Source organism: Metopolophium dirhodum, chromosome 1 (genome assembly GCF_019925205.1).
Source record: "Metopolophium dirhodum isolate CAU chromosome 1, ASM1992520v1, whole genome shotgun sequence".
In the NCBI taxonomy this organism is placed as follows: Eukaryota; Metazoa; Arthropoda; class Insecta; order Hemiptera; family Aphididae; genus Metopolophium; species Metopolophium dirhodum.
This window is the reverse complement of record NC_083560.1, coordinates 80,270,089-80,296,811: the sequence shown is the minus strand read 5'-3', so window position 1 is coordinate 80,296,811 and position 26,723 is coordinate 80,270,089. Positions and strand designations below refer to the sequence as shown.

Here is a 26,723-nt window from a genome sequence, read left to right as displayed (position 1 = left end):
GTTAGTCGCGTTCGAGCTACTCGCCCGTTGTTCCGATTGTCCGTCCGCACCGTAAATAAAATATTATGATCTTAAATTATATTTTATTTTACTATAATGTCGTATAAAAAATATCGTTTTTCTTGACATTGATGACATTCTATATCAATCATGGTTTTTAAACTGTTTATGGTATTAAGTTTTAGATTAATTCAAACTGTATATTAAAAAAAAAAAATAACGATCTCAGTACAAATTATCGAGTGCCTACCTATGAATATAAATAAATAAATAATAAATTATTCATATATTAACCATAAAATAATACAATTATAAACTAAAATCGTGTGTGCATAATGAATCAACTAAAATATTTTGGATCAATTATACACGGAAATTATGTAAGTACGATAATTGTGGTGACTTTGAGTAAGTAAGTAATAATTAAATACCTATAACCTATAAGAATAATTCAGAAACATAGGTACTTTTTATATATTTAAATTTATAATACAGTAAAAATTCAATGACAATTTTGATTTTTGAGGGTAGTATAAGAATATTATATGCGTATAAAAATTAATGATATTGTATACTTCCCACTGAATTGTTGTTTGAAAAAAATAATTGTTTACCACGTTCAATTGTGTACAGTAACTGCGCACAAGTCTAGTTAGATTATTTGAATAATACAATTATATAAACTGCAGGTCTATTTGTGATTGTTGAATACTAATATTGTTTATTTATTATTTATATATCACTTTTAAAGTGTACCTATTTATAACCGAACTTTAAGACGTTATAACTTATAACTTATAAGCAACCAGTGGCGTAGCCAGAATTTTATAATGGGGGAGTAAAGTCAAAACATTTCAAAAAAAATATACCTCAACAATTAACAACAATAATTTATTTTTATGTTGTTTCAATTTTTTAATATGGACAATGGGGGGGGGGGGCTATCCCCCTGCTCCCCTGGCTACTCCACTTTAGGCAATAATGGTTCACTTTCCATATTAAAATACGTTTTAACAAGACTGAATGCTGATAAATTGAAGTACATTAATAATGCTAATCACTATCAATAGTAATGATTGTCAAGTATTAAAATACCAGACCTCATATAAGTAAACATAATATATAATATTTGGCGACGAAATCCATAATTTTAATGATAAATATACCTACATTTGTTTACATTTTATGATACTAATGAATAGATTATTTCAGAATTTTATTTTAAAGCTTTTTTAATGAAAAAACGATAGTTTGAATATTTGATCATACATTAATAAAACATTTAAAAAAATTCAAATATCTATAAACAGCATAGTTATAACTTATAACTTATAATCAACCAGTGGCGTAGCCAGAATTTTATAATGGGGGAGTAAAGTCAAAACATTTCAAAAAAAATATACCTCAACAATTAACAATAATAATTTATTTTTATGTTGTTTCAATTTTTTGATACAGACAATGGGGGGGGGGGGCTATTCCCCCTGCTCCCCTGGCTACTCCACTTTAGGCAATAATGGTTCACTTTCCATATTAAAATACGTTTTAACAAGACTGAATGCTGATAAATTAAAGTACATTAATAATGCTAATCACTATCAATAGTATTACTAACAATAGTAATGAATGTCAAGTATTAAAATACCAGACCTCATATAAGTAAACATATATAATAATTGGCGACGAAATCCATGATTTTAATGATAAATATACCTACATTTGTTTACATTTTATGATACTAATGAATAGATTATTTCAAAATCAAACTAATCCTGAGATAACAATCATTAAGTATTAAAATATATACCTAAATCAAATTAAATGTTGATACATTAATGTTTAATAAAATATAATTGGTAGGTATCATAATATTAGTATGTATATTATTTGTATAAAGTTGTATATACTACTTAACTATAGTTTGATTCTATCTCCCCGGGTATGATAACAAATAAAATTAACATAGATGATTTTTATTTCAGAAATTGTTGACTTGGTACAATTATTAAACATTGGTAATTAAGGTTCAAAACCTACTAAATATTATGATCTCTGAAAAAAAAATGTACCTATTCATTATTGTTTAAATCTTAGACATTACAGGTTTAATATCTTAAAAGCTAGTTAATAAAAAAAATATAAAATTGTAAATTTGAATTATATTTGGGTTTTCACTATATTATTTACATATATTCTACTAAATCAAAATATTTTTAAATTATTACCACTATATAATGTGTTGTGGGAATTGTAATGAGTCATAAACATTAATCAGCTTTAATATTAATCAAAATACTTCCGGATGAAATACTTCCGGTGCATACAGCATCTGTACACTGAATGTAGTACAATAAACAACAATTAGCGGTATCAAATAATTCTAAATTCTATATATACCATTCAAACTTGTATACTTATTAGCATTGGCCATGATTTTACTGGTTTCGATAACTTTACAGAGTTCAAAAATTAAAACATATCTACTGGATATTGACCTTGAATAAAACTTTAAGTACATAAAATTTTCATGTTTCCGGATTTTTTATCCCACGATATTGCATATTTAATGTAAGCATGAGTAGCATAACAGTCACGAACACATTTCTCATTTCGTTTTCAGCACAATTTTTATCGAAAATACCAATGAAATATCTGTGCCATTAATTAATTGTTATTGCCTATAATAATCACAGACAGTTGGCCTATGAGTGGTTTACAATGTAAATAATTAAATATAACCGGCACTAAGGCGCTAACCACATATATATATATATGTATATAAATGTCGAGTACTAGTGTATAACTCGTGCTAGCTCTTTAAAACTCTTAAAAACAAATAAAGATAACGTAAATTTGGAAGACTATTGGATATTCCGTACTAAAAAAAACAACGTTTGTAATATTTATAAATACCACATCTATTAAATTATTCTCGTTAAAACAAAAGAAAAAATCGGGGGACGGGCTGTATAGCAGGTGTCAAGTGTACCTGGTCATTGAGTAGGTCACTGTAATGGATGTGTTAAATTTAAATTCGGTGATAAATCATTGCATATACGAAAAACGAAACTGATCTTTGACAGCTTGTCAGCGTATATTACTAAGCATATTTTATTATTCGTATATATAGATGTATTAAATGTCTATAAAAAAAATTGGGCACATATATTTATAGGTTTCAGTAAGAACTGAACTAACTATACTTGTAAGGTTTGTATGTGGTTAATATACTAAAATTTCCCTTTAGAAAAAAGCTTAAAATTAGTCTAAATATTATTATAAAAATTGAATTATGCATAGAAAATCATAATTAAAGTAAAAGTGGAACGTTTCAAGTATTTATGATTAATATTTTTTGAATAAATAAATAGTAACATAAATTGTTATAGAATAAATCGTTATTATACGTTTGAATTTGAACTTCAGTCCTTAATAAAAAATGTATTTGGTCGTACGCTAAGTTTTTTTTTAATATCCAGCAAAAAAACCAATGATGTAGGTATCTATTACCTTCTCAAACCTTAGGTGTTCAATTTAAAAGTTTTTATAATTACAAAATAATTTACAATTTTTCGTGATTTTGATGAATTATTGAAAACGATTAACTATAGTTAAAAAAAATAATTGTAACTGTAATTTCGATATTTTTTAACTAGTGTACAAATACTTATTAGTTATGAGGAACCTTAAATTTTATTTTAAAGCTTTTTTAATGAAAAAACGATAGTTTGAATATTTGATCATACATTAATAAAACATTTAAAAAAATTCAAATATCTATAAACAGCATAGTAAAAGCTAAATGTTTTAAATATATGCTAATATAAACATTTAGTAAACGATTTAAGTCTCTGCAATTATTCGTTTTTGAGTTACAAGAAAACTTGTTTTGCAAACTCCAATCCAAAATCTTATAAACCTTTAGAAAAATAACGTAATATATTAAATGTATAGAAATGTAAAAAGTAAATTCATAGGTTAAAAAGAATTCTTTGGACGACCATTGTTGCCAAGTGTCTTTTCAAATAAAATAAAAAACTTGTTTTGAGTAAAAATACCCATTTATTCCTAATTTTTAGGTTCCAATCGTAGCAAGATAATCTACTAATTGATTTTATTATGTACTGTTAATTTTTATGTCGACCTCTTTAAAATTCAAACCAGATCCAATATTCCACCAATAACTACTCTGGTATGAAAATATAAAAATATTTTCCCTGCTTCAAAAGATGATGACAGAGTAGAAAAAGAAACACATACACATCATTGTAATCAAACCAATATTTTAATTGCTAGGTACCTCAGAATCTAAAATAATTTTTTTGCGACCTTCATTTTTATGTTTATTCATACTAAATAATATATTCATTATGGTCATTAAATATATACTTAATACTGAATGTGTTTATTTGTGATTAATTTAATTCAAACAATAGGTACTACATATATTTTTAATCAAGCCTAAATGTAAATATATTTTTATACATTTTGGCTTAAGACTTGTATTTTATACATTTAGATAACTGCGTGACAGTAAGTTGATGCGTTACTGGTTGGTGATGCCAGTCAAAAAAGTCATCCATTTCCTGAATAGTACACGTGATTTGAGACTGTTGAAGATGGTATCCACTTCCATTTCCTTGGACAGGAGGTCGTACTCTGAGAAAATACCGAAGACACAAGTTATAAATGAGGTAAGGCACAGGTAGTTTGAACCAATTAAACATTTTATTCCTACTTTTAACATGCTAAACTAGTAAACTGGATTTAGTACAAACGATCGAACCTTGAACGAATCCAATGATTCAGAAGATAAACCAGTTTGTATTAAATTTATCTATAAGCCCTGCTTTTTGTTTAGAATCTATATACATAATTTTTAAGACACATTTGAATTTGATTTTTTTATATACAAGGGTCCACCTGGAAATACAGTCACAATTTATTTTTATAATTGCGATGCACGTAAAAATTAAAAAAAAATACGAACATCTTAAAATAATTTTGAATTAAAAAAATTATTATATGTTCAATTTTTATAGCTAAGACTTGAAAAATCTAATACAACGTTTCTCATTAGCAGTTCATATTGAAACCCCAAACATTTAAAAAATGTAAAAAACAAGTTTTTATAACATTAATTGTATACTTATATTAGTTAAAATCTTGACAAAATCTGTTATTCAAACTAAGAATAACGATTTTAGTTATTTAGTTGTAATTCGGCTATATCTAGGGTATAGATAGGTTGGTTAGAATACTTAACCGTCCTAACCTACCTATCTATTTGAAACTTTTACATATCGTATTTTACTATACAAATCACATTTTCAATCGGTAGGTATACTAAGATTATTTTTAACGTATTGCCTATTTATACGGCAAACTTATATACGTATTATTTTTTAACAATAATATATTAATATATGATATAAACGAAAACATAAACTCCGCCAGAATACCGGTTAGATAAAAAAGTATTTAAGAGGTCTAATGTAAACACAACATAACATATTATCTAAATATTTTATGATATTTACAATATTAATAGATTGAAAACTGGAAACACTATTAGAAACACCCAGGCGCCCCCCCCCCCCCCCGTAAGTCGTGAGATGTTCTGTTTTTGCTAATAGATAAATACATTTTATAAATTTTGTTAATTGTTAAAAGGAGTATTCAAGACTACAATTTTTTCACCCCCTCCCCCCCATGGAATTGACCTGAAGACGTCCCTGGAAACACCCGCATGTACAATATTATATAGCAAAAACTATATTGCGCGGGATAGAACCACTCAGGCTTTGCAAAGACTAAATTGTATGCAGTTGATAACATGTTTAATAAAGAATAAGCACATGAACTTCTCCCCGAGGACAATATATTCCAATCAACATTAATATTTATAAACATAATGTTGTTCATTATTATTATTAATTCAATGAAGTTTATTTTTTTTGTGCCTGCGTCATGTTTTTATACAAAAAAATTGCTTCAATCAACCACTTTGACCTTAGGTCATTTTTATGTCAATTTTATATTCATAAGGTTATTTTTTTTAGGTTTTCTAGGTCTTACACTACTAGCACTGATAATTGATAGTAATATAAATAAAATATAATTTAACATAAACTCTCCTTAGGAAATAAGCTGATCCCGTCTCTTTTGCTCAAAGTTTTGTTTCATAATATTACTATACAATAATATTTATCATTGAATTAAAATTATTTACACATCCATTACAGTTACCCACCTACTTAAAGACGATTTTTAACGAGATATACTCGAGACCATTAGACCAATAACACAGCAAAGCGAGTTCCCCGGTTTTTAAAATTGGTTTGATAAATAATTTCATATAGACAGAATGTAGGTTGTGTTTTTATATGAGTCATTCATGATATTTTAGAAATTTAGGTTATTGATTTATTCACAAAATCTATTTAGTTTTTATGTCAATCAATTAATATAATAGCCAATAGGTACGTATGTTCTCAAAGTAGTTTTAATTGAAAATAAACTACCTAGGCCTATCCTAGGCATCAATAAAAAAACACAATAATAATTATTGTGTTTATTTATTATAAATATCATACAATTATAATTATTGTAGTATTTTATAAAGTTAATTATAATAAGCTAACAATTTAATTAGTAATTATTTTTAACTGTACATATCAATATACGATCGAACACTTTAAACATTTTGCATGTGTATTACTACTGCTGCTACTATAGATGTACTTAATATGCTGAAATAAAAAACCTATATCTGACATCTGTATTAAAGTTATGCCTCAATTAATAGGTTTCCAAAAAAATTTAGGTGGGTAATCACCACTGCATTTACTTGGTATTCTTTCCTATATTGTTTTCAAAAAAAAAAAAAAAATGTTTTTTTGATTTTAATAGCTAGGTATATATGTTATTAATATTCGAAAATCCATTGACATTTTTGCGAGTGGCTAAATTTACTAAAAAAAATTACCTAATACCAAACACATGATCAAAGAAAAAACAAATTTTTTTGAGGTGCTAATTCAATATTTGGGGCTACTCCCCTCCCCCCATTTCCACCTATGATGGTATTCCTTTAAAAGCATGGCACCTGACGAATCTATAATGCACGTCTTATACACTGCAGGATAACACAAACGGTATAAATATTATTCGTTTTGATTTCCGCGGTGAAGAACAACAACACGCTGCGGTGTGCGACTGAATTAATAAAATATCTAGGGAATTCGTGACAACAAAAACAACTGCTTATGATTATAGCTGTAGCTGGTAATTGATAACCAGAAGCGTGAACATAATATTATTATACAAGAACACACCTACGCATACATCATGTACAATAAATTTAGCTTGTCAGAAAAAAACGCAAAAACAACAGTAATAATAATAATAATAATAATAATAATAATAGCAACAATCGAGTAGCCGACATAGTCGAATCGTCGAATTAATAATAATAATAATAATAGTACTTTGTAAAAATTTGACTTGGAATGAACGTATTTTATGACCGTAGGTATTGTTCGACTCGGTTGTAGTAGTGTGTACCTAGTAATGTATAGTATTAGTAGTATAATACTGGTATGCTAATAATTGATATTATATTGTAGGACTATAATTTTATACTATGCATTATGCTGCAATGAGATGTATGCGATACGATTTTGCACACATACGGAACCGTGTGTAGCTGAGACTCTGAGAGGATATGAAATGTTGCAAATTGTTACTATATAGGTAAGTGTGCATATGTGTTTATCGATCCGACGGTCCAATACCAACAACACGTGTATTATATCCGACTGATCCAAACACACGTCATAATAATTATTAGCTAACGCTGTTGCGACTTTTGCCACACCGTTTCATAGCGTCTCACATGCAGTACCTAACTCCCATAACAATATAATAATAATATAATATGGCTGTTTAATAATAATACGTGTGCGACGTGTGCGTGACTGCAAATCGTATATAGGCGATTTTTCCGCGCAACTACTACTGCAGCAGTATTTTAATAATAATATAATCGTATTTACCTACTATACAGACGTAGTAATACAGTGGTCGAACGCGCGCGCGCGTGTATATAAATGAGAAATGATACGCCAGAAAACACGTGACGCGAAGGTTAAACGGAATCGCCTTAAACGCGGGTGGTTTGTAGTTGGAAAATACAATAATAATATAATCGATGGTATTATTATTATTATTATTATTATAATCCGCGGCGTCAATGGGTCATCGCGATGCACACACAACGTTATTACTATATAATCATATTATTATTACAATATTATAATATAATATGTGTACCTAAGGTAGGTACAGTACCCATAAGTACCGGGAGTGTACAAACTATACGCTTCGCTCAGATAAGACCTATACATATTACATGGCGCATTATACATACACGTAGGCGTATATTATATCCGTATGATATGATTTAATTTATTTTAGTATTTTATTGATGTGAGTGTGAGTGTGCGTGTGTATTGTGTACACAGTGTTAGTGCATATTATTATATATTATTATTATTATTATTATTATTATTATTATACTATATGAGCGCAAACCGTCTCGTTCTAATCCGCGTGCGCGACAATTTCCTGGTTTGATCAACAATCAAGGTGAACGACTCAATAGTAATACCGACATAAACTCTTGGTTTTTTTTTTTTTTTTTAATTATTTCTCGTTATATTTTCTTTGGGACATTCTGTCGATTGACCCGCACGACAGACTCGCCAGTACGATCCGGAGTGCGTATAACAACAATCATCATCGGTCTGATTATAATAGGCATTATACTATTCGACTGTGTCAATAATTTTATCGCACGCGTATTTCGAAAACATTAAAATCAAAACAAAAAAAATACCCGCACGATATTTTATAGGATAATTCGCCGGCGATAAGGTAAGCGAACGTTTTTTTTTTACAATATACTCATTTCCGATTTATATTTTTTAAAACGAATAATTATACCGTCACTCGATAGAAAATAAATTAGCATCTAGTTGCTTTGAACGTATTTTAAAAGTAAACAGAAGATAGGTACAGTTTTAATATTTTTATAAAATTTAAAGAATAATATGTTTTTTTTTATAGAACTTTTAGCCTTTACATAACAATTATTTACTTATAAACTATAAACTATAGACTATAGGCATAGATTAGGTATATAAGTATATACTAGGTAGGTACATAATTTTCAAAATGATATTTATATTTTTGAGTGAATTGTTTTGAACAAATACCAAACCAACAGTTTAAATAATATATGTAGGCACTGTAACGTTACCTATAACGTTAGACACAAAATAATAATAATACAAGTACATTACACATGCGAAAAAATCATAATTAGTAATTACCAATTAAGTAAACCTATATAAAACAAAAATTAATGAATATAAGCAGAAATGAACGATCGAGAACCACTATAATGACTATATAAATGACTAAATAAAGTATAAATAGGTACCTACTACCTACCTACTTGCTACTAGACTATATGTGACCGATAAGTCCGCGATATCAAAAATTGTTACCTATTATAACTTATTATTACTAAATTATTACGACGCGCGACATTCTCTATAACGATCATTTACGACGGATTTAAAATAATATGACCGCAGTATAATGATTATTGTAAACAAGCAAATAATTTATAATGCTAGGTAATTGCATATTATATTTATATAGTGTATACATCGTCATTGAGTAAAATTTATCACTATGATTTATGAAGTATAAATTATGATCGATGTATTGAACTTAGATTGAACTATTTGTTCACAAAATCATCACACATTATAAAAAAAATTATTGTATCACATTATCATAATAGCATATGTGATATGTCGGTGTGAATATATTCGTGGTAGCATGCCCGTAGTAGCCCGTGGCATAAATAGTATACGTAGTAATTATAGACAATGATAATATAATTAATATTGGAATATTTCATAGACTTTTAATATTAAAATTTAAAACATTATAACTATGTGGAGTGTTTCAAGTATCTATGATTAATATTTTTTGAATAATAATAAAATAACTTAAATCGTTTAGGGGAATAAAATATAAAAATGTTCGTCAAAATTTGAACTTCCAAAGGCTCATAAAAACTTATTGTGGCTTAACGCTAATCTTTTTTTATTATATTTACAGCAAAAAAAGGTTATCTTGTATTATATTTTCAAGTCGTATACTCGTATAGATACAAAAATTACAAATTATATGCATTTTAATTTTTAAACAACAAAAAAAATTTTCCAGATTTTGTCATTAATTGAAAACGCTTAAAAACATTACGCTTACCTATCTATTTTTGATCAATTTTAATTGCTGTAAGAACAACTTACGAGAAACCTTTAATTAAATACTTAAACATTGATTTACAAACAAAAATGTTATTATATATAAATCGAAAAAATTAACTTAAGAAAATAAAACATTTCAAATATCTATAAATAGCACAGAACTAGCCAAAATATTTTTGAATTTTATCATATCTAAACAATGCTTTTATAGATATTTCCCATTTCAAGTTCCTTGGTTGTTAATGTTTAAATCAATACAAAAAACTAATCGATTTTATTAAAAACCGTTTTTTCGTATAAAGTACCAACTAAATCCGATTTGCTACCAGAAATCACCAAACTCTCAATGTTGAAGATTAAAGATTATTTACAGCTCCAAAATGTGCTGACAGACACAGTCACAAAATAAAATAAACCAATAACATTGAAAAATCAATACGTTCGTCGCTTCGAATATCATAATCTAATATACGAAAGATGTATGTTGAGAATACGTTTAATAAATCAGGTCTTCCTGTTAAACTCTGTATACACCTACTCAAGTTGAAAATAAGAATTGATAAAGATAAAGGTATTGATTTTTTTTATTGTAAACATAAATGTGTTTTTATTGACACGAAAACACTTAAAAATAAATTGAATATGCTTTAGATTTACTGAAAATTGTTATCAATGGATCCGATATAAATTGTAAATTCGACATTCGATATTGATTATTGAACTAACTACCTATCCGTTTTATATCTTACAAATATACTATTAAACTACTTACAAAATAATGAAACAAAAAATAAAAGTTCCTACTATCCTATTACTATAGCAGGATGGCCAATAAATAATCATAATTAATTTAATTAATCACATAATTATATATCTAAGCTCTAATAATATTATACACTAATAATATATTATGTACTTACTGTATTTTATTATAAAAAAATAACTATGTTATTATTTTTCCGGTGTAGTTTGATAATAATTGTATATTTGTATGTATTATATGTTTTTATAAAATATGCAAACACCAAGTACACCAATATAACTTGGAAGTACACGCTATAACTGGTTTCTACAAAATTATTCGAATTATTATTATTTCAGGGGTACCTATTTAGAACTATAATTATATAGGTATTTGGATACCTTGTAGGAATTTCAAATATTTAAATAAATGTATATATGGGTTGATTTCCCAAGAATGCTTACTTCCATTTTTTTTTTTATAATAAATTAATTTAAATTTTGAATTTTGCAATTTTTAGTATACATATATTTTCTAACACTTCGATTTTTTATACCGTTAAAGGAGTGTCTTGTGACGTTCCTAACTTATTTTTTGAACATAAATATGTTTTGTGATGAATACAAGATTTTTTGTAAGACTTTTCGTTGTCATGGTTACTTATTAACAAATAACAAACATATATTTATGAATCATAGATTTTCCTTGTAAAGGAAAAATATATCGAGTAGCGCGCTATGTTCTTCTAATGAGAACCAACCTTTTTTTTTACTATATATCAATATTTAAGCAGATATATTTTTGAAAACGTTAATCCGTTAATGTTTATTAATCAAAATTCGAAACTTCCGAGCTTTCAATTATTAAAATGTATAATATACTAATAACTATCCTTAAAAATGGTTGTAAAAAATATAAATTGGAAGTAAAATTAAATCTAGTACTCCAAAAATATTTACAAATTATAAAATGTTACCTAATAGATTAGTATTAATAACTATTTTTATTCAAATCATCATAGCCACCATATCCTCCAAATCCCAGACCTCTTATCATGGACCTATTATCCTTGGTACACAAATATAAATAACTCATACAAAATATAAGCTACTCGTTTGAATTTCAATTTAGATACTTATAGATACAACAACATTTTCAAAATAACCATCTGCTTAACAATTTGGGGAAAAAAAGTTATTCTCATTTGAAAAAAAAGAAATTAGTATCGTCACAGGACACTCCTTAATTAGTATAAAAAAGTATCTATTTGAAAATATTTTCCAGTAAAGGAACTTAAGAATTTCAAAAATTAAAATTTGGATAAATTCATAATTAGAGGAAAATTGGGCCATACAAAGGACATAAGAGACAATTAAATATTAGTTTTCAAAATTTAAATTAACAATTTACATTACATAAACTTAAACTTAATTTGAAGATAAAAAAAGTATTTATGAACTACAAGTTCTTAAACTTCATTTTTTAAACTGAATTTTTGTAAAGCTATTTTAAAGGAAAATAATTCGTCAACTTTTTTTACTTTCAAGGCTACTTGTAATACATTTCAAAACATTATAAAATGCGATTTATTTGGCACTTTTACATCCAGGCATATTTTGTTTTACAGACAACTTGTCTTCAGAGCAAATTACTATTATTTATTACGTAGGCAATAATTTAGTATAATATATCATTTTAAGAGTCAGTAGTTTTTAGGAAGTCATTTATTGAAGGCCATTTTTGTGCCAAGTAACTAAATTAACTTATACTAGGTCTAGGTATGGGTTTTTTACTTATCATCTCCAAATTACCTTTATTTAAGTTAGAATAAATTCAATGCATTTCTATCGAGACCAAAATAATTTGTAAATTGAAATCAAATTAATATTTATTAACTATAAATATAAACCAATAAATAAAATCTAATTACATTTAGAAATCTGAAATACCTATTTAACTTGATGAGTTATACCTACACTACTACTCAGTTAATCATTATATTGATATAAATACTTGCTAAAATTATAATATTTTAACTATGGTTTGCACTTTGCAATCATACAATTCTATAGGTAATCATTATTCATCAAAATCAAAGCTACTGGTTAGAATAGGTTAAACTACCAAATTTTGTTCTGAAATACTCCGAGATCCGATAACTTAAATAAACGTAAAACAGCGACTGCATGTATCAGCAAGTACAATAATATAATACAAGTTGATAATAATTATTGATATTTTACAAGAAGTTGATTTCTATTTATGCTTTATTTAATAAAAACAACAATTTAAAACGTAATATATGTTAGTAGTACAATTGTCAATAACAGTATAGCTGAATAGTGAATATCATACAATCACCATTACCGTCTACACATAATTTCCCGGTTACATCAAATTTTAATTTTTAATAAACTTTTATCCATTTTTCGTTGAGGTCATCAAGGTTTACTCTGTTTATCTTCCGCACATAAAACATGTTATGTTGTCTCCACTCTCACCACTTCCACTTTTTTCTATTAGCATATTTAATTCACCGCAACACTTAATTTTATTTAGTCCCTATCCTACTTCAGTAAATTAATTATAAGGTATAATTACATAATTTTAAATAAACTATATACCTATACCTATATACCTAGGTTTATAATATGATCTAGGTATTAAACTTCTATAAACGTTAAGTATTTGAATCAAGGTGAGGGATATACGCCAAACACTCCTGTCCACTCCTGTAATGCGACCAAAGCCTGATCGATTTCCGTAACTTCCAAGGTCATATTAAATAACTACAGTTTGCAAAGGTAAAGAAAATTGAATGTTTATAGACACATAATAATTAATATTACAGTCAGTTTAGATTAATCGTTATCTTCTGAGTTTTAAATATAATAGACAAATATATAACAATTTGCCCATAAATATATTATGATAAAAGTAACCTGTATGTATAAAATATTAAGAATTAATATCCAAAACTTTAAATTTAAAAAAATTACATTTGAGTACAATATTTTGAAAATGCACTGTAATTAAATTACCAAATATGAAATGCATTAAAAACAAAAACATACTTTTAAATAATGTTTTTAACTAGAACATAACGTGTATACCTAACTCGTTGTGATGAGGTACACTCGTACATAATGATATTATATTGGCTACTATAAACCAGAGTGACTTTTTATCTTATATTGATAAAATAGATTTTCTGAGTCAAAATTCTTAAAAAGTTGGGCAAGTGGGTTGTCGTTCTGCTGTACAAAACTAAAAAAAATTAAAACTGAAAATGTCCGTAAACAGTTCAAAACAAATAAAAATATTTTGAAAATTTTTTCGTGTATAGAAAATTCTAATATGAACAACCAGTGAAAATTGCATGTAACTATGTTCATTTATTTTAGAGTTACACCAAAAACCAAAATCTTTTGTCAAAAACCGATTTTGTCGAAAAATTCCCGTTTTTCCATAATTTTTCTTTTGTTTTTCACGGTGCTTTTTACTTTTGACCACAAAAAGTACCAACTAGATTCACTTTCCTATCAGAAAAAATACTGTTGAAGAAAGTCCTAGCTTTTTTACTGACTTAAAAAGTGAAGAGACAAAAAAAAACACATCATTGTAAAATCAATACATTTATCGCTCCGCTCAGAAATGTGATTACAGTAATTTATAAGTTATATATATATCATAACTTATTCTAAGTACAATACAATTTATAAAAAAAACTTAGATAAAATTATTATTTAATGTTAGATTAAAGCCACACTATTTTTTAAATTTTGATGTAATTGAATATTTATATAAAAAATAACGGATTTTCATTAAATGGTGATAGCTATAGTTACATTTACATTTTATTACATAAAAAAAGCTTGAAAATGTTGCATGGTTTTTCATAAGTTGTTGAATTTAAAAATATCAAAAATAAATAATTTGGGAAATTTTTTTATAATTGTTTAGATGTTTACAAAATTTGTCAAAATTACGAAAACTTTTGAATTTTGGTTAACAATTATAGTATTTCAAATTGAATGGCTAACTCATGCTTTACAATTTAATTAGGTTCTCAAGTTGAAATTGTTAAAAATTTGATTAACACAGTTCATAAAAAAAAATCACTACTTATCTTAAATTATATTTATAGACATTTTAAATTCAAAAATTGGATATTTAATCGAAAAATAACAGGGTTTATTCTAACAAACTCAGTTATTTAGATGTAGTAAAAAATTAATATATTTATTGGATGTAACTTACAGATTTAGTAAGTTACGTATTATTTTCTACGCATATTTCCGATGGGTCGTATTAGGTAAGTACCCGGACTTACCTGTGAGTACCACAGACATCGTTTACACATGACATGTGTCACGACGTGTAGGTTTTTTTGTGTAAATTATATGATTCGACCATGGGCTCTTATTAACCTTATATTGTTATAAGGTAACCATCAACCGAATAATAATATTCGTTAAAATTATAATAATAAAAAATTATAACCGTGACCACAGCATAAGACAGGAAAAAATGTTAGAAAAGAACATATTATTTAGATTTTTGTATGGGTTTTTCTATCTTTTTTTTGTGTCTGAAAACAGTTTTAGTAGTAGAAAAAATGTATCGTCGAAATTCATTCAATATTGAAGGTTTCTGATATATCGAATTGGATCTAGTTTGTACCGTGTACTTCGGGAGGTCAAACGTAAATAATTCTCATTAATTTTCTCAACAATTGGGAAAAACGTTCATACACATCCTTCACAGCTCACAGTGATTCTATACTCGATGGCGAGGTAAACTCGAAATCTTCAGCAGAGCCAGCTCACCGGTTTTTTTTTTTAATTTTAATATATCCATAGGTACGTATCCATACGTATTCTGACTTAATTATATTAGAAAATATAATTATATTTTACAGTTCTTGCTAATTATTTTTAATTTTATCACGGACATAATCTTTCTTGTTTTTAATACTCATTAACCACTATCTATTTTAACATATATACAACTATATATTTTTTATTAAATAGGTAGAACATTTTTATCCGAGCTCTTTTTCGTTTATATATTTGAACATGATATAAGGTTAACTTTATAGGGATATGTACGATGTACCTATACTTCCTATTCCTAAGTAGTATAATAACTTGTACATTACACTATAATGATATATAAATTGCTGTAAATTACAAACACCAGATAACAATAAAACACGTTTAGTTTGTACATAGCATACAAGTATTGTTTGTTATATTTAAAACTACATTTGCAAGCAGTATTTAGACATCTTTTACAGATAAACATATTATGCTGCTGCTGCCTTTTTCTCACGTCGTAGATAAACACATTTGCGATTGAATAATATAATTATAATACCGATTGAATTATTAAATTCAATAAATATTGACAGTATTTTCATATTTTGTTTACTTTCAGTTTGCACATTATAAAAAAAAACATAGATCACATACCCATTACACACAGTTACATATATTGATATTATAGCCCAATAGCCAATAGGCTCCCAAGCAGCCATGTGAGTAGGTATATAAATAATAACTAATAAAAACATAATATATTATAGGTATGTATATAACTATACGTTAAACTCTTATCAGTTATCAGATATTTTAAGTATAAAAAAACGTTCACAACAAAGTTCATCTTAAACTATAACCATATTGCGTGTATAAAATAATATTCATTTGGATACAAATTTATTAAACTAAACTATATTTATTAGACTTTAAACTTGTTTACAGAATCACGGTAGTAACTTTTTTTATAAATTATATTTGAGTTTCTGTGTTTTAAAATGTAAACGTAATACTTAATTCATTGTTAACCATACCTACAATGAGCAAATACTACTTAACATTAGGAAATGGATCTCAAAAATACAATGGTAACATTATTTTAAATACATATTTATTAATATTGTTTATTTTATAAATATATAGTTATTTAATTATGTTATTAAAATATGTAGTTATTGAATAGGTATATGTATATATGTACATATATTAATATTATGTAGGTATAATATCTTATAAAATATAATTATTTTGATTTAACGTTCCAAACGAAGTACCAACAAATATTCCTAATCTGATAAAACTATAATTTGTTTTTTAATTTACATAAATAATGATATTACCTACTGATTAGATGTAGATACCTATACAATATGGTAGGTATTTAAAATACAATAATGCGTCTTATATTTTAGATATTATCATAAATAATTGTTTCAAGATTGTATTTATAAAACGATATATTAATTCATTATTTTTAGTATATACACATTATAAATAAGTATTATGTAGGTATTTATACAATATAATGTCTAAAGAAGTTTTAAGTATATTTTAAACCATGTACTTAATTATTTTTTATAAACATAACTATATTTTTTGAGTACCTATAATACAATCATATAACATATAACCATAAAACATAACTATACACGAGAAACACTCAGTTATTCAGATGTTCCTTATCATGTTCTTAATGTCTGAATTATCTAAAAATGTTTATCGGTATTGACGGTATAAGTATTTAGTAGGTATATATAATAATATGTATTAAAGAGAGACTTTCGAACATTCAAGAATAACATATTCATTTTGTACATTGATTAGGTAATCTCAAGTCTATGATTCAGTTCAATACACGTCCAAACATTATAACTTTGATTAATTATTTCTTACAGTCGATCAATATAATATTACACTTAAGCATTTAGGTATAAATTAAAAATGGGAAGTTTGACGATGACTTTACTATTAATATGTTTTAGAATCAAAAATATAACTATCAAATTATTATCCAACTACATTATGATTTTGGCTTTACTATTCATAACATTAATAAGTTTGGTAAGTGTATACTATTTAGTATTTATACATTATTCACACAATGCATTCAATCAAAAAAAAAAATTAAAGAGATTAAAAAATATAAAAATATTTAGACTTATTCAGTCTATATGTACAGATACTTATTTTGAAAAATATTTAAAATACGCATTTAAATACTCAATAAAAATAGTATTGCAAATGCAAACACTTTTAAAAGAATATTTACAGATAGAGTTACATTCAAATACTTACGTTCGTGTTTCATATGAAAAACGTTGTTCTATTCTTTGTAATTTCTCATAGTAAAATTTTGAAAAAAAATGTTATAATGCATTATAAAAAAAAAAGGTTTAAAAATGAAAATTAATCTAAAATGTTTAATACATTTTACTTACATGTTATGTGAAGTGTGGACTATATTTATTATATTTCATTATTATTTAAACATTATAAGCAATTAAATACTATGACAGAATAAAGATTCATTTTTCAATAAACTCGAAATATTTTCGAATAAAAAATCTTTTAAATTGAAATGATATAGTACATGGTCATTGGTCACCATTTGTGTATTTTTCTGAAAAACATAATTAATGTATTTAAAACTCTGAATGCATGTAAACTATGAGCAAACTGCGAAGTAAAAAGAAAATCATAAGCAAAATGTTGAAAACAATAAAACCAGAATACAATTATAAAAGTAAACAGATTCCCCCTACTTTTATTTTACCAGCTCGAATACATTTGTAACATTAATACTTATCTTTGTAAGCTTGTAATAATATTAATATAATTATAAATATATTATAAGTTATAATATTAATGAAAACTGAAAATAAAAAATAATAATTATTACCGAGTCCGTGTATGAAATAACACGTAAAAATAAATATGAATAAATAGGCAAAATTACATTGATATTTTTCATAAAAAAATAATTTGCATATCGATGTAAATTTTATATAATAAGTATTTCAGTTTTCAAAAGTTACAACAAAAATGATTTTGATATCTAATTATTATCTATTTAAATGTATCTTTTACCTAGTTATAATTTTTTAAGTTACTCGAAAATTACATAACTGTCTATAAATTACAAATGCAACTTGTGATTTGTGATTACGTAAATTTGATGCAATATGTAATCGATAACTGCCAAACCCTGTGATGTTTATATATAAATTGATTACCACCAATTAATTTATTCGCCTTTGAGACACTTGATAGCATTACCTAACCACCTACCAACATGACCTACACGAACCTGTACTGCTTAATATTCTCTAAAAAATAAATAAATAGTTTTACTATCAACAAATATAGTATATACCTTCTTGTTTATTAATTGTGAATCTCATTTTTTTTTTTTAAATTTTCTGAGTTCTGACTTTTGATGTAAATTAAACCAATGATGCGACACTATTTTTTTTAATAGTTTCATATTTATAAATCTTAATGATAATATTATGCTGCTTTTACATACTTCGAGGTTAATTACGTATTAATGCATTTTTAATGTTAATACTTGTTTCCTTGATAATTATCACAATTTGGTTTGGAAATGTGATAATGGCGTTTATGAACAGCTTCTCGTTGCCCGTTTTCGGCAAATATAATCATCACAACATCCTAAAATGTCTATTGTTTCATTAATTTCTAAATTATTAGGTACGTTTTCGTTTTTCATAAATTTTTATCACCTACTTAAACAAACACTGTTGGTACCCGTTCATCCAGTAGCAAAAAAACTGAGTACTTATAATATGATAATGTTTTTTTTTCTAATGCAGAGAGGACATACTATGTTATTACATGATAACATAATATAGAAGTGTACGTTGTAAATATTATATCTAAGCACGTATATTCTAGCACGAACCTAATTCGCTAATTATTGGGTATTAACTGTATAGGTAATGTTTAAATATAATACACTGTGTCCTAGTTTCTAACAGCTGTATATTGGTGATAGTCTATATAAATGTCCACGGTGAAATTGTCAAAATTTAAAAATGTCTGTGGTAAAATCGTCTGATATCAAAAATGCCTGAACTCAAAAATTTGTGTGTATCAAAATGGAATAAAAGAGGAAAACAAATTAGTTTATTAATTTGTATTGATTGGTTAAATTGGCTAACATAAAAAAAAAAATGTATGAAGAATTTAAAAAATATGAATAAAGTATGGACATTTTTACAAAATGTTTATCATTGACCTTTATATATTTTAAGTAATATGACATATTTGTGTTAATTATCTGATATTTATTTTTTTTGAAATCTAGAAATTGTATTTTAAATATTATAATAAAGTATTAGGTAAAGACAATTTGTATTAATATTAATTGCCAGCTAGTTTTTTGTTTAAAAAAGCAAAAATTATGTGTAGATTTTTTTTAGTATAAACCTATGTTTTGAGTAAATTTTTAGTTATATGTGTATAATAATCTATTTAATTTGTATGTTTATCCTATTTTTTTTATTCTAAACAAATTTGCCAAGGACAGTTTATTTTGGATAATTTTACCACGGGCATTTTTGATTTTAGACAATTTTACCCCGGATATTTTCTTTTGGACATTTTGACCTAGATTTGTATTTGCTTGTTAGCAGTTTTTAATTAATCAAAACAATAACTACATATTAATTATAAGTGAAATATAATAGCTATATAATCACTTATGACTTTATATAATTAATAGCATTATCCGTGATTATAATAAGCAACAACCTCTGTATAATAATATGTTTTTTTAAATTGTATATATTTTAATGTTTATGTTAATTTTTAAAGCTGACACTAATGGTTAGCGGAAATGAAACGACTAAAAACAAAGGATATGACAGCCAATATTACATTGCGGCTGTCGTTGAGTACCACCCCAATCTGGGTTCCAATCCTTTGCAGTCAATGCAGAACAATTTACCAATTTATGAGGACATTATTCACCATGCTAGTCAATATGTAAGTAAAATATAAAGTGGAAAAATAAATAAGAAAATATAAGCTGATAATTAATTATTGATGAGACAATTATTGTCAAATTGTCTTATTAATTGGACATTAACTGTAGGTATTTAAAAATTATTCGAATCATTTAAAATTGTAAAAATCATTTGATTAAAATTTTATTCAGATAATTATTTAAATAAGAATTAAATCGAATAATGCCTTACTCTGCTTTAAATTAAATATTGATTTGGTACCTATTGGCCATTTTGTGATAACAAGTAGCAAGTAGCAACATATTTAATTTAAAATGTATGAAACTAAATTTATTAATTTATACACATAGGAAATAGGTAAGTATTTGTTGATTTAAAGGGATTTGTTTCCGGCTGTGTTTTTACTAAAATAAACCTGTCTTGTTCTAATAGTACCGACTATTGTCCCTATCGCATTTTAATAATTTGACAAATAACACACCGTAAATTAAAGTTATGATTGTTATTAATAATAATAATGATTTTATATAATTATGATTATTGTATATGTTGCAGGATGTTGATATATTGGTTTTCCCGGAAGCTGGTTTGACCGGAGTTACTTTACCCGATAATCGAAAAGAAATCAAAACATTTTTAACAGAGATTCCTTCTCCAGAAAGTAACACTATTCCATGTTTTACTCAATACTGCAGCACAGTAAGTACCTTTAGATGTGGACAATATATTATAGCCATATTATTAGTACAAAATAATTAATACTCATATAGTTTGATATTTTACATATATTGTTATAAAATGATAATTTACCTATATACAATATTATTGTATAGGCACTAATAATACTTGTATTCGTAGGTGTTGAATAAGCTGTCATGTGCGGCTAGACTTCATCATATGTATGTGGTAGTAAATTTACCAGAAATTGAGTATTGCAAAACAGAAGATGACGACTCGTGTCCAGAAGATTTAGCAAATTATTATAACACAAACGTGGTGTTTAATAGGGAAGGAAGAATCGTAGCTAGGTAATAATTATTAGAATATTGTGTCATTTTTACTATAATTTAATGTATTTGGTAATTGCAATTTTTAGGTATAGGAAATTTAATTTATTTGGAGAATTAGGGTTTAATCATACTAACTCATCAGAATTATGTACGTTCGACACTGATTTCGGCGTGAGATTTGGAATGTTTATATGTTTTGATATACTATTTCAAGATCCCGCAGCTCGGCTTATTCGTGAAACAGGCGTTAAGGATATTATATTTTCAACGGCTTGGTTTTCAGAAATTCCTCTGCTGACAGGTTAGAATACATTATTTATAGTTATTATACTATTACAATTTACAACATATATTTACCGTATCCTGTTTGTATTAAAATACAATACACATAAAATAATACATACACTTGATGTACACCAATAGATACGCATAATTTATTTTATTTTTACATAATTATCTCAAAATACGTCACGATAGTTTGTATAACCTAATGAATTTAAATTATTCAAATAATACTATTATGTTTATTTTCTATGCATGTTTCTAAAAAAAATATTTCTGAATTGTCATTATCTGATTATTATACACATTTTTCATGCTAGTAAATGGATCTATAGTAAGATAATAATATTATCTAAACTCAAAGTAAATACAAATTATAATGAATAATAATATTCTCGTAAGTCGTAGTGTCTACAGAGTACGTAGGTACACTGTACAGGCCATAATACCGACCCGGACGACTGAGTTTGGGAAATTTGTATTTCGCGTCATTTTGTGAGTTACAACTTACAATATCATTTTATAAACAAAAACTTACAAATAACAACAAACATATTTTAAAACTTATTGTAATCATACTAAAATATAATTTTAAAGACCGTTACCTAATTATAGTTTAATAATTGGATGGTTTCTAATGTTTTAGCTGATTCTGTGCAAGCTGGCTGGGCATATACCAATGATGTGAATCTAATAGCAGCTAGTTACAACGCTCCATCAATGGGTGGTGGAGGTAGTGGCATTTACGCTGGTCGGGACGGACCATTAGTCATGTTCATGCCTGACCGACCTGGCACTCAGATAATATTGTCAAGAGTGTTGAAAAGACAATACAACAATTGTGATATACAATCAAAGAAATGTTCGATCGATAGTAACTATCAGACATTTATGTCAGATAACCTTGTCTTACCTTATGGTAAAGAAAAATCCTCACCAAATAGAAACCGGCCCAGTGATTTTAGGTTAGTTTGATTTCTCACACATCTAAATTATAATAGTTTAATATGTCTATACATTCAAAGTTATACGTATTACAATCATTGTGGCGTATGTTGGGACTTGTTTGGGGACTTGGAGAAACCTGAAAATATGCTTATTCCCTATACTTTTTTTGTTTATAAAAATAAATAGAATATGCAGTACATAGTATACAAATGTAATTAAATAGATGGTGAATATATATGCCACTTTATTTTCTAGGACGCACTTGCTTTTTAAGGAGTTTGATAAAGGCAATTTTAATATAATGTTTAAATATTTAAATTTAAAATATTAAAATAATAGGTACGTGTAAATACTAATTCAAAATTTCACACCAGTAGAACGATAAAATTATGGTTGTTTTGTAATTACGAGATTATAAAATAAAAAATAAAAAACAGTTTTGGGAGATATAGAAATCAAATTTATATACGATACAAAAGACAATATAATTTACACTGAAATGTAGATATTTATAAAGAACACAAGCACACGTTATATTTGCATCTAAACTAGCTACTAATAAGGGTGTCGGACATAACACATATTTAGTACAAACATTTGCACTACGAGATAAATATTAACACTTCCAGAAATAGTTGGATTTTGAAAAAAAAAAAATGTTCATTTGAAAATTGAAAACTTTATACTTAGGTGCAGGTCGCATTGGACTCAGATTTTAAAATCACTCATATAATAATATGATATCAATAATTTAATCAAAAATGTTTAAGTATTATGAAATGTGTTTTGCGAGCGATATTTTAAGTTTATTCAAAAACCCTGTCTAATAACTAGATTTTTTTCATGTTGAAAACTCCAACTATTTCTTCACCACTCATCGTGCGATGTAACTGGCAATTGCCCAAATTTTTGATCCTCCATATCGGTCCACATACGCTATGAGTGAAAATGTATGACAATATTGCGGTGTTGCATGAACAATCACTATACATTCATTGAATCAATAGTGACCTGATGAAACATGATTCAAGGGTCCATGATTGGTCCATTCAATTTTATCGAACTATTAAATTAACCAATTTTTCATGCAACCCGCATATGACGTGTATAATAATTAATACTGTTTCAATCAGTGTCGCCAACCAACCAAAATATAGAAAACTATATAAATAGCTTTGTATACAAGTGTGATCGAGGAGGTTTTGGTAAAAACCATTATGATACCTATATTAATAAATAATATGATATCTTCGACCACAGTATACCATGCCGCGTAAACCGCGTACAGGAATTTCCCTCCCATGTATAATATTATTATGTCATCTTCATCTATCAATCCGCCCTGAACAGGTTCTTCGTGGACAACAGCTTTAAGGACTTCCACGTGGTAACCATGCGGTCCGCGGACCCGGACGCAGAACAACATGACGACACACTCTCCGCGTCATTCCAGTACGAGCACGATGGGTTCGAATGCGCGATGACGGTGCGCTGGCGGAACGAGAACAACAACGACACGACGGACTACAACTTGTTCGCGTACTCCGGTACCCGGACGTTCAGCGGGTTCGTGGACGCGCACATCGAGACGTGCGGGCTGACCACGTACAAGCCGGGCGGCGCGGCACCCGGCCACTACGGCGGTGCCGTCGTGTACTACGACCCTCCCAAGGATCTGGTCACCATCACCGGCATCACGATCGCCGCCAGGTCACCGGACCTCGGCACGTTGCCCATACCCAGCACGCTGGACACGAGCAGCTATCCACTCGCCAACGACTACTACACGTTCAGCAAGCGGACGGTAACGGTCGGCAAGCGGAAAATGTTGGAGATCAACATGGAGCTGTCCAAGCCGGTCGCCAACCTGGTCACGTTCGGCATATACAAGCTACCGCGGCGCGTGAACCGTGGTTGACACGATCGCACAGTCATTATATTGCCTATACTACCTGTATAATTATTATAGTAATGCTAATATTGCATAATAATATAATTTATGTGACGTCGGCGCAGGCGCATTTACTGTTTTATTTATTTATATTTATTGCGCAGTGCACACGTCATTTCCTATTTAAGACATATTATTTTCTAACCCATAATAATATTATGTGCCCTACGGCCCACACTACAATTGTACAATAGGTACCTACATTTTTATATATAATGCCACTCGAATAAATATTTTTTAGCACGTTTCTAGTACCTATGTTTAATCGTATCTGTAGAGAACTCTGAGGAGGGGCATGTCCATTCCTCTTGGGACGTCACACTTATATATTATTGAGGATCCACTTTAAATTTATTACTTACTTTATTTTATATTCAATAACGCATAATATTGTATCATGCGACTTTTTTTTATCTCGTGTCCCGTTTGGATCGAATGTTTTATCACTATATTATATTCTGTTACTGAGCTCAACCCGCGGTGAGACAAATGGTTTTGTCGGACTGTTATTATAATAACAATCTTATTTCGATGACAGATATTTTTTAAAATGTGATAACATTGGTAAAACAATAAACTAATTCACGATATACATATTTTACAACTAATGAAAAAAATTCAACCGCAAATCACAACAATTTTGAAAACACCTATATGAGACGAATCTAACAATTTAAAAATATAATATATTTCATATGAGCGTGTGTTTTAAAGTATGAACTCAAAACTAATGATAAAAGTACTCTTTATTTCCACCTATGTTTGGGTCCTTGTAATAACAATTGTAGCTGATTAGTTTATATTAATTTATATATATTGTATAATATTGTACTGTATATTAGTATTAAGACAAGTGTATGTTTAATAGTAATAATAACTTGAACTGCTTTAGTCAAGTTCGGTGTTAATGAACATTTGAATGTATTTTATATAGGTACCTACGTACAACCGTAATATAGTTTTATACTTTATATTTTTTTATTTGTAACTGTGTCGTATTTAGGAATTTTATTATTATTTTATTTCATCTTTACAATACGATATATAGTTATATATTATGGTCTATGTACGCAACTATAAAAAAAAATCAAAATTTTACTCAAGATATCATCATTCTATGAAAATATTTATCAGTAATCAGAAGTAAGATTTATATATGATTCGCTATTACAAAATATGTACCTTCGGACCTTCCTATATTTTTTTACGATATTTCATGTGTTTAACTTAAATTTTACGTTAAATTAGATTGGTACTTTATAGTACCATGTGCGATGTGCCCTTACATAGCACCTTTTCCTAGCTGCGACACTGATCTGTAATATTACAGCTCACTACCAATTATTTATAAAAAATGATTACACTCAATGTTAAATTATAAATAGGGGTCAAAATATATTTATTTTAAAAATAAAAATGTTACTTAACAATATTTAGTTATTACCCTACTGGACATTAACTCATAAGTACTCAGAAGACAAAAATTATTCCTAATATATAGCTAACCTTCTGCAGATATTAAGGTATCAATATTTCAAAGACATATTAATGGGTCTATAGTATATAATATAATATAGTACCGGTCTTGTGAAATATATTCATAAATATATTCAAATAAACGTAATAAAATAAA

At 27.2% G+C, this 26,723-nt stretch overlaps 1 protein-coding gene across 8 annotated transcripts; it reads left to right on the top strand.

The window, feature by feature from the left end:
- On the top strand, positions 1-26,723 carry LOC132934711 (vanin-like protein 1). Of its 8 annotated transcripts, none has more exons than XM_061001039.1 (8): positions 1-380; positions 4,520-4,694; positions 20,748-20,918; positions 21,455-21,598; positions 21,758-21,927; positions 21,996-22,210; positions 22,838-23,156; positions 24,490-26,723. In XM_061001039.1, the coding sequence occupies exons 2-8, from the start codon at positions 4,542-4,544 to the stop codon at positions 25,055-25,057; spliced, it is 1,740 nt and encodes a 579-aa protein (XP_060857022.1). In that variant the 5' UTR covers positions 1-380; positions 4,520-4,541; the 3' UTR covers positions 25,058-26,723. The 8 variants fall into 8 exon arrangements, with proteins under 8 accessions (XP_060857022.1, XP_060857024.1, XP_060857029.1 ...); XM_061001041.1 differs by lacking the exons at positions 1-380; positions 4,520-4,694 and adding exons at positions 7,712-7,755; positions 17,894-17,972; XM_061001042.1 differs by lacking the exons at positions 1-380; positions 4,520-4,694 and adding exons at positions 8,722-8,937; positions 17,894-17,972.